At 32.2% G+C, this 13,509-nt stretch overlaps 1 protein-coding gene across 1 annotated transcript; it reads right to left on the minus strand.

The window, feature by feature from the left end:
• Positions 1 to 4,250: 4,250 nt before the first annotated feature.
• Positions 4,251 to 5,220, minus strand: LOC145069082 (zinc finger protein ZAT5-like). Its single transcript, XM_079016058.1, has one exon. It carries the CDS (start codon positions 5,190 to 5,192, stop codon positions 4,350 to 4,352), a length of 843 nt encoding a protein of 280 aa, XP_078872184.1. The 5' UTR covers positions 5,193 to 5,220; the 3' UTR covers positions 4,251 to 4,349.
• Positions 5,221 to 13,509: the final 8,289 nt, after the last annotated feature.

The raw sequence follows: 13,509 nt of genomic DNA on the forward strand, positions 1-13,509 counted from the left end.
TCTTGTCTCGCGTTTTGGTGGTATCTCTCCAATAAGTCTTGATGCATCTCGTATGGGTACATGTCCTCATAGGACTTTTGGAATTCGGAGTTCATAGTGGCTATCATGATGCAATGTACCTTCGTTGCATCGCGCTCATGAGTTTCAAAAGCGGTCATTTCAGCCAGAGTAGCGATTTCAGGGTTAATCTTCTCGAGCTTCTCATCGAGGACATACTCCTTATCCTCATAGCGAGCAATGGTGTGAATGTATCTTATCCATTCGCTAAAGTTCGTTCCATCGAAGGTGACTTTTTGGCAAAGGCTCATCAACGTGAAAGAACTAGTAGCAGCGTTGTTAGCGTTCGACATCTAAAAATAGAAAGGACAAAGATAGATTAGAATAAGAATCCCTAATTATCACCCAATAAGAAAATTATGGCTAGGATCCAACAATAACATTTACATACTAGAAAAAGGGATGCTGTAATCTAACATGTAAATAGATTGAAGGTAAGTGAATGACGATTCACTAATTCTCCATCACAAAACTTAAACTATTAGTGCTAAGTGTATTGAGAATTCCTAGGTTCGGATGAGATTCATTGAAACTATTCAATGGCACGTTTAAATCTCGAAATGCCCCTCTTGTTTGTGACTGGGATACCGAGGATCACAAAGCGGGTGTGAATTACCATGCAAATTCACATGGTGCCTTCATTGTAACGATCACCTATTCGATGTGCCGGTAAACCACACATGCTCCATCGAACTATGATAAACAATGAATCACCCTTTGCCACCTATGCTTAGAACCGATTAGTGTACCGGTAAACCACACACGCTCCACTAACTTCTTAGCAAGGGTGCAAAGTGTAATTTCATGGGATTGCATCAATTCACTTTTCCTAAAGTAACTAAGATTGGGAAATTTTAAAAATGTGTAGTTACTTTGTATTACTTATTATACTTTTAATGAGAGGATGAGGTTGCCCTATCCTACCCGTTCGGCTAACGACCCTCCACCAATCAAGCAAGCGGTGGGTGTGAGTGTATACCCATTAAGCGCCATTTTATAGGCCGCAACCTTATACCCACCTTATAGATCGGCTTCGTGAATGAGTTCTACTAATGGTAAGACTAGCATTTAGTTATACATATATATATATATATATATATATATATATATATATATATATATATATATATATATATATATTATTCTAGTAATATCATATTAGTATAAGGTTGTATTTTAAACTTTTAAAATCTAGGGTTTGAAATTTAAGTTGTCTAAATTAAAACTTTTAATCACAAATATAAATTTCAAAACTTGAGGACAAGTTTTAAACATTTAAAACATGGAGGATCAAATAACAAATAATTCCAATTAACAATTAATATCCTAATTATCTATATTTGATTTATTCAAGATTTCTTTTAAGATAATTACCAAAATAATTAAAATAATTAATTAATTATCATATAAGGAAATTAAGTATTTTATTAGATGATAAATATCTTTAATTAGATCAAGATTATAGTCATATATATCAAAAAATCGGATTAGGGTTGATCTAATTAGTTTAAGGAAAGTTTCCATAAGATAATTATGAAAAAATCCCGAATCTGGCCATTCCTGACGCCTGGACTCGCCGAGTGCACAAAGGGACTCGCCGAGTCCACTTTGGAACTCGCCGAGTCCATGACTCAGAAACCAAAAAATCGAATTTTGCAGGTTTGTTTCAGTTAATCAAGCAACAATTTAAAGAAAACCAAGCCAGGCTCTGATACCACTGATGGGTTTTAGCCATAAGAACTTTCCTATGTGCGCATGCAAAACCCTAATGCTTGGATCTAGGCTTTCTAATTAAACATGCTTTGAATCCAAGACTTCTAATGACTAATTAGGTTAAATAACAACATTGAAACAGATCTAGAACCATACCTTTGAATTCCTTGTTGATCTTGTTGTCTTGGCGCTTCTAGAGTCACAAATGTCACTCCTCTAATGGCTTACAAACACCAATAGCAAGGAAGATGATTTAAAAGAGAGGAGAGGGGAGGAAATCGGTCAGAGTTCTCTTACTTTAGGTGAGATTCCGATTTCCTTTACCCATGGGGTCTATTTATACTTGTAGACTCCTTAAGGGTTACAGTCTAAACCCTAATTGGATAATCTTCTCTTAAGGCTATCCAAATCCTTTCCTTAGATAATCCCCTTGGACGATTTTGAAGCTATCCTAGCTTCTAGAATCCGTCCCTTGTATATCTATAAGGATTTATAGTCTAAAGCTTAACTTTCAAACAATTGACAGTTTATACCCCTTTATTTAATTAATCTCTTTTAAGTCACCAAATTAATTACAATTAATTCTATGACTTATATTAATCAAATAACAATATATTATTCTTTATAATATTTACTCTCTCTTAATAAATCATCCTATCAAGTTGCTATGGTGAAGGCAACCCAAAAGGACCATGCACAACCGGGTTAAATACTTGCCTAATATAGTTGCAGCCTTAGACACTATTCCAACACTTCCCCCCCCCCCCCCCCCCTTCTAAAGAGGCCATTTAGAGAAAATGGTTAATTTTCAAAATTTTATTTAAATGGATTATTTTTTTTAATTACACCAAAAAGTGGTTATTTTACTCTATTTCCCTTTAAAAAAAATTAATGGATTGTTTTTTTTATTTCATAATTGAAACTAACATGTGGTTTGAAAATGGCAAACTCACACTACATGGGCCTACAACGAACATGTGTTACTAGGGTCATAGGGTAATTATGTCATTTACTTTTGCACTCTTCGATCTTATTATCATCTTCCGACGTTCTTCATCATGACATTCAAGATTTTTGCCATTGAACAATTCCACATAAAAAAACATAAAAAATATACTCATTCTGACTAGTCCAAAACGAATCAATAATCCGTAAAACACATCCGGAATACGAAGAACTGGTTCGAAATGTGACGAACAGTTTTAGAATATGGATACAGATTGTAATTTTCCGGAATTGTAATCCAGAATAGGGATCTGGAATATAGATCCAGAATAATGTGTATTCTGGAATGCCCACTAGAACATGCTAAATTGCTTGATTAATGCTTCTTTTGATAGTTGCATGACAGAACATACGAAGCGATTGTGACTACAACATGCATGCCTGAAATTGGGCGGTAAATCATGGCTCGTTTACAAAACCGGCCAAGTTTGTTTGGCCATGTTTAAGCAATCATGTTTTGGTGATTATGTGAACATGCCGATGGATGTGGAATATCACATTTTACTCTGTCACTATCTTATGTTTAAGGAATATACTATAAATGATACAGTTGACCTACAAGAGCTTTTATTTCTGGTATACGACTATCGGGTTTGCTTCGACGTGAAAACATTCTAACTTGATTATCGGATTATGGTTTGGAAACTACCCCCCCCCCCCCCGGGTTCTACTTTTGTACAGTTCAGACAACGTATATTTCCATTTGTGATGCCTTCGTGTTCAGTGAACATGGGTAACCTTATGTACGTGTCCAATGACTTCCTTCATCAATTAGGTGACACAGATGTGGTGAGAGTCTCCCTGCTGCCCCAATTTCTTTACTCTTTGCATTTTTTCCTCCAAAGAAGCATTGTTGACGTGGCAAGTATGTGGCAAGCCACGTCAGCTCCGATTCAGCCCATTTACGTCAGTCAACTATGGTGTTACTGGCCTTGGAGGGTCAAATACGGTTAAGGGGCACAACTGAACAATTTATCCGGTTGTTGAGGCATTATTGCACTAAAAATTCGACTTTGGGCATAATCGATAATTTCATGTAAAATTGAGGGCTTTTATGACAAAACCCCTATCATATGGTATTTTGAATTTTAAATAAGTTTTTTCAATATTAAATTAGTTTAATCCTAATTAAATATATGTTTGCAGGCCCGTCCCAAAGGGTGGGCGATATGGGCGACCGTCCAGGGCCCATCTTTAAATGGGGCCTAATTTTTTTTTTTATGGAAAGTGTTATATTTAGAAGATAGTACAATTAATTTTCTTTAAATTATTGAGTTATTATAAAAAATTAATGAAAATTTTGTATTTTAGAGGCCATTTTTCCCACTCGTCCTGGGCCAAAATATCTTTGAAACGCGTGTATGTTTGGATATAGATGTACGAAAAAGGACACAAAAATAAAGAATAAATGGGTTTGTATATAGTTAAGTAATTAACCACATAACTCCAAAGAATTCAACCATGGTGAATATCAATTATATGAACAAAATAAATGAATTTTAAAGAATCATTATACACAATTAACAATCCACTATAAATCCGAAAAAAATAAATAATGTGTTAACATGTTGTGGTTAGACATGACAATGAACAAGAGAAGAATTCGAGAACACGATCATTTGATCTTTGGATCGAAATGGGAATTTCGTTTCCCGATGATCATCTTCAATTGGAGCAGGAAGATTCAAGTCCAATGACAGTAGGGTTTTCGGTTTCTTGGAATCTTGACACCCACCGGAATTGCCACAAGTGGATGTAGCCATGGGCATGGACCTATGTCGTCTCATATGACCACCTAGTGCCTGACCAGAAGCAAATTCAGCACCACATATCGAACATTCATGAACCTTAGATGCCTTTGTCGAGCCACTTCGGTTACATTGAGTCTGCTGACTGGAACCAATTTTAAGAGATAGCGTCGTAGAGCTATGATGAACATCCACAACTTGGTTCACCATGTTATTTGGCCTAATCTTGTCTTCTAAACAAGGCTTAGGGGGTTTCTTGTGACTGGCTCTATGGCCACCGAGAGCTTGAAACGAAGAGAACCCACGATTACATGTTTTGCATTCATAAACATAAAACCCGGATAACGTATCCACCACCGCTTTGTGTGGTGGTGGTGGTGGCGAAGATTGACCCTGGGCGAGAAGAATCAAACAGTTTGCCATGTCTTCGTCGTCGTTTTCTTGAATGATTCTTGTGAATTCGATCGAGTTGGTTGGCGTGTGGAAGAAGGTGTTATAAGGGTTTTCTGTATCACCACCTTCACTAGTGGTTGTGGTGGTGGATGAAGTGGATGCCATGGTTAGAGCAAGAGGGGATGAGGGTCGTGGACGCTTGGTTCTTTTCCCCCTAATGACCATGTTTCTTGAATCCTCCATGATCTGATTATAATCATTTTGATGAGCATCCATGTTTAGGAGGAGTAAGAGAAGTGATGGCGTCCAAGGTTGGTAATATATATATAGAGAGAGAGGGAGAGAGAAAGATGATAACGAGAGGGGGGCCGCTTCCGTGAAGTGTAACCGTGAGAGTATCTCCACCAATCTAACTTTGCCTTTCCAACCTTGGAAGTTACTATAAAAAAGGGAATTATTTCACTTTCTTTTTTCTTTTCTTCCTTTTATTTTTATTTATGAACTCTTCAATAATACCTTTCATTTAACATTTTTAAGCAGTTATTTTGAACAACAATTTTGGATATAATCTTTTATTATACTTGTGTACTACTACACAATTAATATAATTTTTCTAAGGTTCCTAATTGCGTGAATGCGATCAAAATGTTAATTTTTTTAATTTGACGCTCCATAATCGTTTATAAATTTACATAATAAATGTCAACTCATATATATATATATATATATATATATATATATATATATATATATATATATATATATATATATATAATAAGTGAGAATCGGTTGGCTTTGAAGGAAACCCAGATAGGAGGAGTTTGGTTGCTTATTATTTATATATACCATAACGATACCTTGTGGAGAATTGGAGTGCAAGCCTGGCACACAAACCCCTTAAAATGTCTTCTAAAATCCAGAACTTTTTTTATTTTGTTTTTTAGTAACCCACTCTTGCAAAGGTCTTATTTAATCTTTCAAATAAAGTTTCTATATTTTACTTTCTAGTTCTTCTTTATCTTGTATGTAAAGGTGTAATAGGGAGGTGGGGTCACTTTTTCCACCACATTCAACCCATTACCACATTAATTTTTCATTATTTTTTTTTCTTCATTTTTCACAATTCACCACATACAGAAACTCTGTCTTTTTCAAACCACTCAATTATAAAAATACAAAAAAACTAAGATACAAGTCTTAATTAGCAATAGAACTATGCTGATACCTCCAAAATACCACCCCCTCTTCATTGGGTTAGGAGTGATGGATTGTTTAATTGGTTTCACTAACCCGCTTCATCCTTTCTCTCTCTCTCTCTCTCTCTCTCTCTCATTTCTCTTATGCCATGTGTTTTAAGACCTGTATCTTGGTTGTTTTGTATTTTTTTTAATTGAGTGGGTTGCGTGTGTTGAAAAATATAGAATTTTCATATGTTGTGGGTTGAAAAAGATGAAGAAAAAAAAAATTAATGTGGAAATGGGTTGAGTTGGTTAGGAGGGAATGACTCCCTCCTCCTTTAGACGTGGAAATATTATCAGCATACTAGTTCTATTAAGTTCAGAAAGTATTTTATATATACTATATAACTTAATCAATATCTGACCCTACCCCAACAGTAGCCGCGTCTGGCATAGCAAAACCCAGCCCACTAACTTCAAGTTTACGTTTATTTTACTAGTTGCAGATTGACGATTGAGGCAGAGAAATTTAGATGCATATTTGGTTTGTGAAACCAACAAATAAAGGGAACGATTAAACACAATTTGTTGCTATAATATACTAAGAGGTAGCATAAAACAAGCAGGGTTCAACCACTGAGATACGCGACTTCTTATTTGGTCATGTTCTTACACATTACAATATCAATTGTTAATAAAAAAAAGGTTTTGTTAACTTCAAATTGAACTTCATACAAAAATAAATTAAAGACTGAAATTTATAAATTAAAAGATATTTCTGATTATGATTCTTATTCATGTGTTATATTGAAAGACATAATATGATTATAATTCATGTTTCAATCTAGATTGGTAATCAAGATATTAATAAGCACTAATATCCAAGTTAACAAAGATATTTTACTCAAAACATGATTTTTAAGTAAAATTTCATCTAGTTGATTTTACACAAACAAACTCTTAAATTAAATCACTAGAAAGCTTTGAGTTCATGTAACAATTACCAACAATGTTCAACATTCTTCATATGTTCGAGAGTGTAAGAACATTTAATCTTTGATTATACTAATTTTAATCTACTTGAAACCAATTAAGTGCTTATTACCAACATCAAATCAGAAAACATATTCAAATTTTACAATTTGATTAACTAGAATAATAAGAACCTTAATTCCATTGATCAGGTGAAATTGAGTACAAATCAAACATTTTAATGAAGATCAAACCAAAGATTACTAGATAGAAACATGAAATATAGTGCAAATCACAATCTAAACAACAAACACATAAGAATCCAGAACTGGAAATAATAGAAAAAGTTAGCCACACATGGCTAAATCAAAATACAAATTCAACAAGTTTTGATCTTCAAACAAACTTACAAAATGAAAATCAAAGTGTTTCCAAAGTGCCAAGTGGTGATATGATCTCCCAAAAATCGGCCCTGGTAGTCTATGGTCAAAAATCCCTTTGAATAATCCTGGAAAATCTCTTTAATCGGAAGTTGTAAGTCAAAAAACAGCCAGACCTCGTTACACGACCCGTGTAACGTAAGCCTTGCCATTACACGACCGAGTAATGGACCCGATGTGCTGAAAAGCTTCCAAAGTGCGCTCGCATAACGCATGCCTTGCTAAATCGTGGTCCGTGTAATAAGTTGCAAAATATCCAATTTCCGATTTTCCAATTTCTTCAATTTAGCTCCGAAAATCTCGAAACTTCACCGAGAGCTTCCCTCGAACATCCTAAGAATGTTCTAATCTTTAAATCACCCTGAATCATCCACAAAAAATGGTGAAAAATAGATAGATCCTTGATGATGTCAGAATATGCAAAATGCATTTAAATTTATATTAAAATTCAAAGCAATGATATAAGTAAACATGTGAAAAAGTACAACCTAACAATGCCCTACTAAATATCTAAGTGATTAATGACGATCTTATAGTGTAAATCCTGATGTAATAATTTTAGTAGTAGGGATAATGTTTTCAGTGGTTGGAAAATATCTGAACTTTAAGGGGTATTATCAATGGCGAGTTTAGAACATAACACCACATTGTTCACTATTTAAATAAAACCAAGAGAAAATGAAAAAAAATAATAATAATAACTAGTTGCGGGTCTTGGTCGTGTTCGTATAAACAATTTTTTTTTAAAGTTTTTACAATTGTACTCATTGAGGTCTTATATCTTGATATATTTTTTACAACTATACCACTATAAATACTTTCAAAACACTTTTTTTCAATTTATGAGAAGGAATCGATGTTAAACGATTTTTTTTTCAATTTTAATTCAAAATTATATTTGTATTTAGCTATTATACCTTTAATAGATCAATTATTTAAACTATTGAAATATAAAATATAGGCTTTAAAAATCTTAATTTATACGTTTATTTTTATTTATTTATTTATTTTTGCCAAAAGATTAAGATAGTTTACTAAAAATAATTAAGATAGATCATAATTTTTTTTATTTATATACACTTCCTATAAAATATATAAAAGAAAAAAAAAGATGGGTCAAGTGACCCATCTATGTGATATATACATTGGCCTCCGGGTATTATGTTCATTTTCTAAATGTTTCTTGAATGAGGGGGCCTTTTAAAGTTTAGGGATATTTTTTATAAAAAAATTAATATAATTAATACGAACGTCGAACATCTCTAAAAGTTGGTTGTCTAATGTTACTAACCCTAACAATTTAATGAATTTGAGAAAATATTTCATTTGTTTTATAAAAAATAATCGAAGATACACAAAATATTTGAAGAAACAAATGTATGTGTTGTGGAATTTATTTTTCTTAATAGTAATAAATTGTTAAATGAAATAAAGCCATGACCCAAAAATCACGCCGGGTTTCGGTCCTCAATTATCCAGATAATCATAGTGTGAATAATTCAAGAAATATATTTTATTTTATAATAACGTATTTAAATTTGATCGGTACTTCAGAATGTCGTCTCTTATGTATATTTTATACACATGTTAGTAGAAGACTGTAAACGTTTATTCAATCAATCATAAGTGTCATGTTATTTCAAAATAAAATAATTGACTTGCTATATGTAAGTCAAAAGGTTATATGATAGATCCACATGGCTTTACTAGAAAATATATGCACACTTTAAAACTCAATCCAACTACTTAACAATTATCTTAATTAATGAAATGAAATATGAGTAGCAACAGTTATAGGATCATCCATCCTTTTTAGAAAGTGAGAGAACTTGTGTTTGATTCTTTATAATGGATTTGTTGCGGATCTTATTAATTTTTATAAGACAAATATTTTTCTCGATTTATATATATGTGACAATAAACGAAAACTTTTCAAAAAAATTCTTTACCCAAAAAACTTTATAAGCTGTGTCATCAAATTTGGAATATGAATATATAAAGAATAAACTACAACTGGAGTGGAAACTTGGGTAATGATTATTAATACGTGGGACTTTTAAGTTGCTTCCTTTATTCTTCAACTATTAAAAAAACATGATTCAAATGATTGGAGTTTCAAGCTAATCTTATTTAGGGGGACTTTCGAGCTATTCGTATTTACCATTTAAAAAAAAAACAAAATGACAGTTTAGCAAAATAGTGACTAATTTTGCAAAGGACACATTTAAAATTAGCACGGTAGAAGAGAATGTTTAACCATTGTAAAATTAGCAAGTCTGGTTAAGGGAAAAACGAAGAGGGTTTCGGATGGTCTTGAGTTTTTCGTAGATATATCTGAAAATATGTGAGAAATCTTTTTTAAAACTCGGGATAATATCATAAAAAAACCTTAAGTTTAGCAGAAAATATCGGTTTTACCCTTTGACAGATTTTTAGTTCGTTTATACCACAAACTTGTCATTTTTTTTGTCGGTTTTGCCCTGGTTACCTGCAATAGCAGCTTTCCAGGTTACTATGAATTATTTTTTTGCGAAAAAAACCTTTAATTTTACAAATATTTTGCGAAAAAACCCTTATGATTATAAACATATAAAATATAAATATATATTCTAAATTTGATAAAACTAAATAATCTGAAACATATTTTTAGGTTTATGTACGGTAATTTTATATTTGTTCGATATAAAGTTTTTATATTTAAATTTTAAAAAAGTTACTTAGTTTAATCAAAATTTAAATATATTTATTAATTAATACTTAAACTTTTCAAAGCAACATTAAAAAATGTCTGTTAGTTAATAATAATATGATATTAGTTACATTCAATTAATTTTTTTAAAAGAAAATTAAAAATATTTTATATGTTTAAAAATTTTGTATTTCAAAAATAATAAACTATCATATTTTTTATAAAAATAAATATATTTATATAATAAATTAGACAAATATATTTATATTTTATATGTTTAAAATGTTTATATTTATTTTTGATGTTTAAAATGTTTATGATATTTTTATAAAAAAATATGATAATATGATTATGTATTTAAGCATATAAAAAATATGATACGTTAGTATTTCTGAAATACAAACTTTTTAAACATATAAAATATTTTTATTTATCTTTTAAAAAATTAATTGAATGTATTTGATGCCATATTATTCATATTAACTATTTTAGCATAATTATTAACTAACATATGTTTTTTAATTTTGTTTTGAAAAGTTGAAGTATTAATTAAGAAATATATTCAAATTTTGATAAAACTAGGTAACTTTTTTTTAATATTTAAATATAAAAAGTTTATATCAAACCAATATAAAAGTTATCGTATATAAAGCTAAAAATATGTTTTAGTAGAAAACTATAGTTTTATCAAAATTTGAATATATATTTATATTTTATATGTTTATAATCTTAAGGGTTTTTTTTTTTGCAAAATATTTATAAACTTAAGGGTTTTTTCACAAAAAATAATTCATATTAACCTGAAAACCTGCTATTGCAGGTAACAAGGGCAAAACCGACAAAAAAATGACAAGTTTGCGGTATAAACGAACCAAAAATCTGCCGAAGGGTAAAACCGACATTTTCTGCCAAACTTAAGGTTTTTTATGACATTATCCCTTTAAAACTCTATCACAAACTCTATTTTGCTATGAAAATAGTATTTGAAGTTTTTTTTTTTTTGTTAATCATAAACAACTTAATAATAAATGTTTTTCAATTGAAAACCTATGATTTTTTTGTATTTTGCAGAGTACGAAAGTCAAATTTGTAAAATTCCTAAATTTTTTTAGAGAATTTTGAATGTCAAATATCTGAAGTTCACCTTTGAAAGGCAACATTTTAGGTCTCGCCATGTGTAAAGTTGTATCTACATGTTGTTCAAAATCTTAGAAAATAAGATTTAAATTTGTGGATATTTATTAAAGCTTGTATAATCTTTTTTTTTTACAAAAATTAATTGTGTTACAAATATATTACATGCATACAAAACTATTAAATTGTGGAGATTAGTTCGCCTTTGACCTTGTAGCCGCCAGACAAACTAAACATGGGATCTGGCTCCCAAAAGAGCTAGCAAGGAGTCAATGGGAGATCAATAGGCTGAAGAAATAGTTATCTAGAGAGTTCGACATGAAGGGCCTAGGGGTTGCCAAGTAGATATTAAACATGAGCATAACCAAAGACAGAGTTGTTGTTACTTTGAAACTTTCTCAAGAAAAGTACATTACAAAGGTTTTAGAGAAATTTAGCATGACATATGTGAAAACTAGAAGTACACCTTTAGGAGGTTAGTTGAGACTCTCAAAGAAACAGTCCTCAAAGACAGAACAAGAAATGAAGAGATGGATAAGGCTCCATAAGGCTCAGCAGGTGGTAGTTTGATGTATGATGGTGTACAATAGGTAACATATTTGTAACATCCCGAAATAAGGTACGTTTACCATTCTTTGAATCTTTTTCTAAAGTGTCAAAGTTGGTCCCTAATAGAGAAAAGTCGACAAAGAATTGTACGCGTGGCGTATGCATGAACACGAAGGGGTCAACTAGTACGCTGGGCATACTAAGCTCAGGTGCAAAACCATAATATTGAGTGGATCCCTATATAAGGAACATTATGGCTTCATTTCTAACCACCCTTATCAACCTCTAACCCTCCCATAAACCCTAATCTCGTGTGTGTGGTTTGTGTGTGTGTTATTGCAAGTTTTGAATGTTCTTGGCTCTTGTAGTTGAAGAAGAAGAAGAAGAAGAAGGTGTTAGCAAGCTTAGGATCCATAAACTTCCCACCTTTGTGCATCATTTTCAGGTATAAAGCTTATAATGTTCTTCTAGATCTCTTTAGTTTAAGATTTATGAGCTAAAAGTCCCCAAGTTTGGATCTTTTGAGTTTGGGGCTCTCCAAAGGGTTTAAGCTGTCCTTTCATGCATATTAAGACATCTAGATTGATAAAAATGCTTGCTTGATCTTCCCTTTTGACTCATACATGAGTAAAGTAGACTAGAATGGGTGAAATGATGTTTTAAGCCTCTCCTAGCCTTGCAATGGTTTAAAGCCCACAACTTTATGGATTAAGAGGCTTTAAATTAGTCAGATTTGTAGTTGGAATGGTTGTCTTAACGGATTAAGACGTCAAATAGTGGATTTGGTGATTTTTGGAGTACGTCATGCGTACTCCTAATTACGCGCAACGTAGTCTGAGTTTCCCCGGATGCAAGGTGATTCAGTTGTACGCCCAGCGTACTCGTGGATGTTGACTTTTGCCGACTTTGACCTTTGGTCAAAGTTTAGGGTTTTGGACCAAAGGAAGGGAAAAATGGTCCTTTTGCTCTTAGTATGTTTGGTAGTGTATTTAGGATTCGTGAGTGGTTTTGGACCTTAATTTTTAATTAAGGTTAATTATTTTGTTGACTAGGCGGAGCCTAGATCTGGCAGTTTGGGTGCTAGGTTTTTCGTCTCATCAGTATCAGGTAAGTCTCCTCACTTACTCTTACATGTATGGTAGGGTAGCTGTATTATGATGACCAGTTAGGTCTAGCTGCTATGTTATGTTACAATATGATAATCATACATAACTAAGGTTGTTGATAGCCAATAAGGGTTGCTGATAACTCTTTGAGCATGCTGTTAGCTCACCGGGACTGCTGATAATCCCAGGGTTGTAGATAACCCATAGGTGATTATTTATGCTATGTTATATGTGGTATCTTGGGGAACTCACTAAGCTTTGTGCTTATAGTTTTTTATTTATATGTGGCAGGTACTTCGCAGGACCATCGGAAGGCAAAGTTCTGATTATACACATGCGTTGGGGAATTTACTACTGGTACATGCTTTTAGATACTCTGATAATTATGATACTTATTGCTTTGGGATGATCCTGTGTTTGATAAGTTGGTTGTGAAACTATGGTTTTTGGTAATTTAAAAATGAAAATTTTAAAATTTGATAAGTTGGTTGTGAAATTATGGTTTTGCTACTACAGAGGGAGTTA

The sequence above is a fragment of the Lactuca serriola genome, chromosome 1 (genome assembly GCF_051521515.1).
Source record: "Lactuca serriola cultivar US96UC23 chromosome 1, Lser_US96UC23_V15, whole genome shotgun sequence".
NCBI classification, from domain to species: domain Eukaryota; kingdom Viridiplantae; phylum Streptophyta; class Magnoliopsida; order Asterales; family Asteraceae; genus Lactuca; species Lactuca serriola.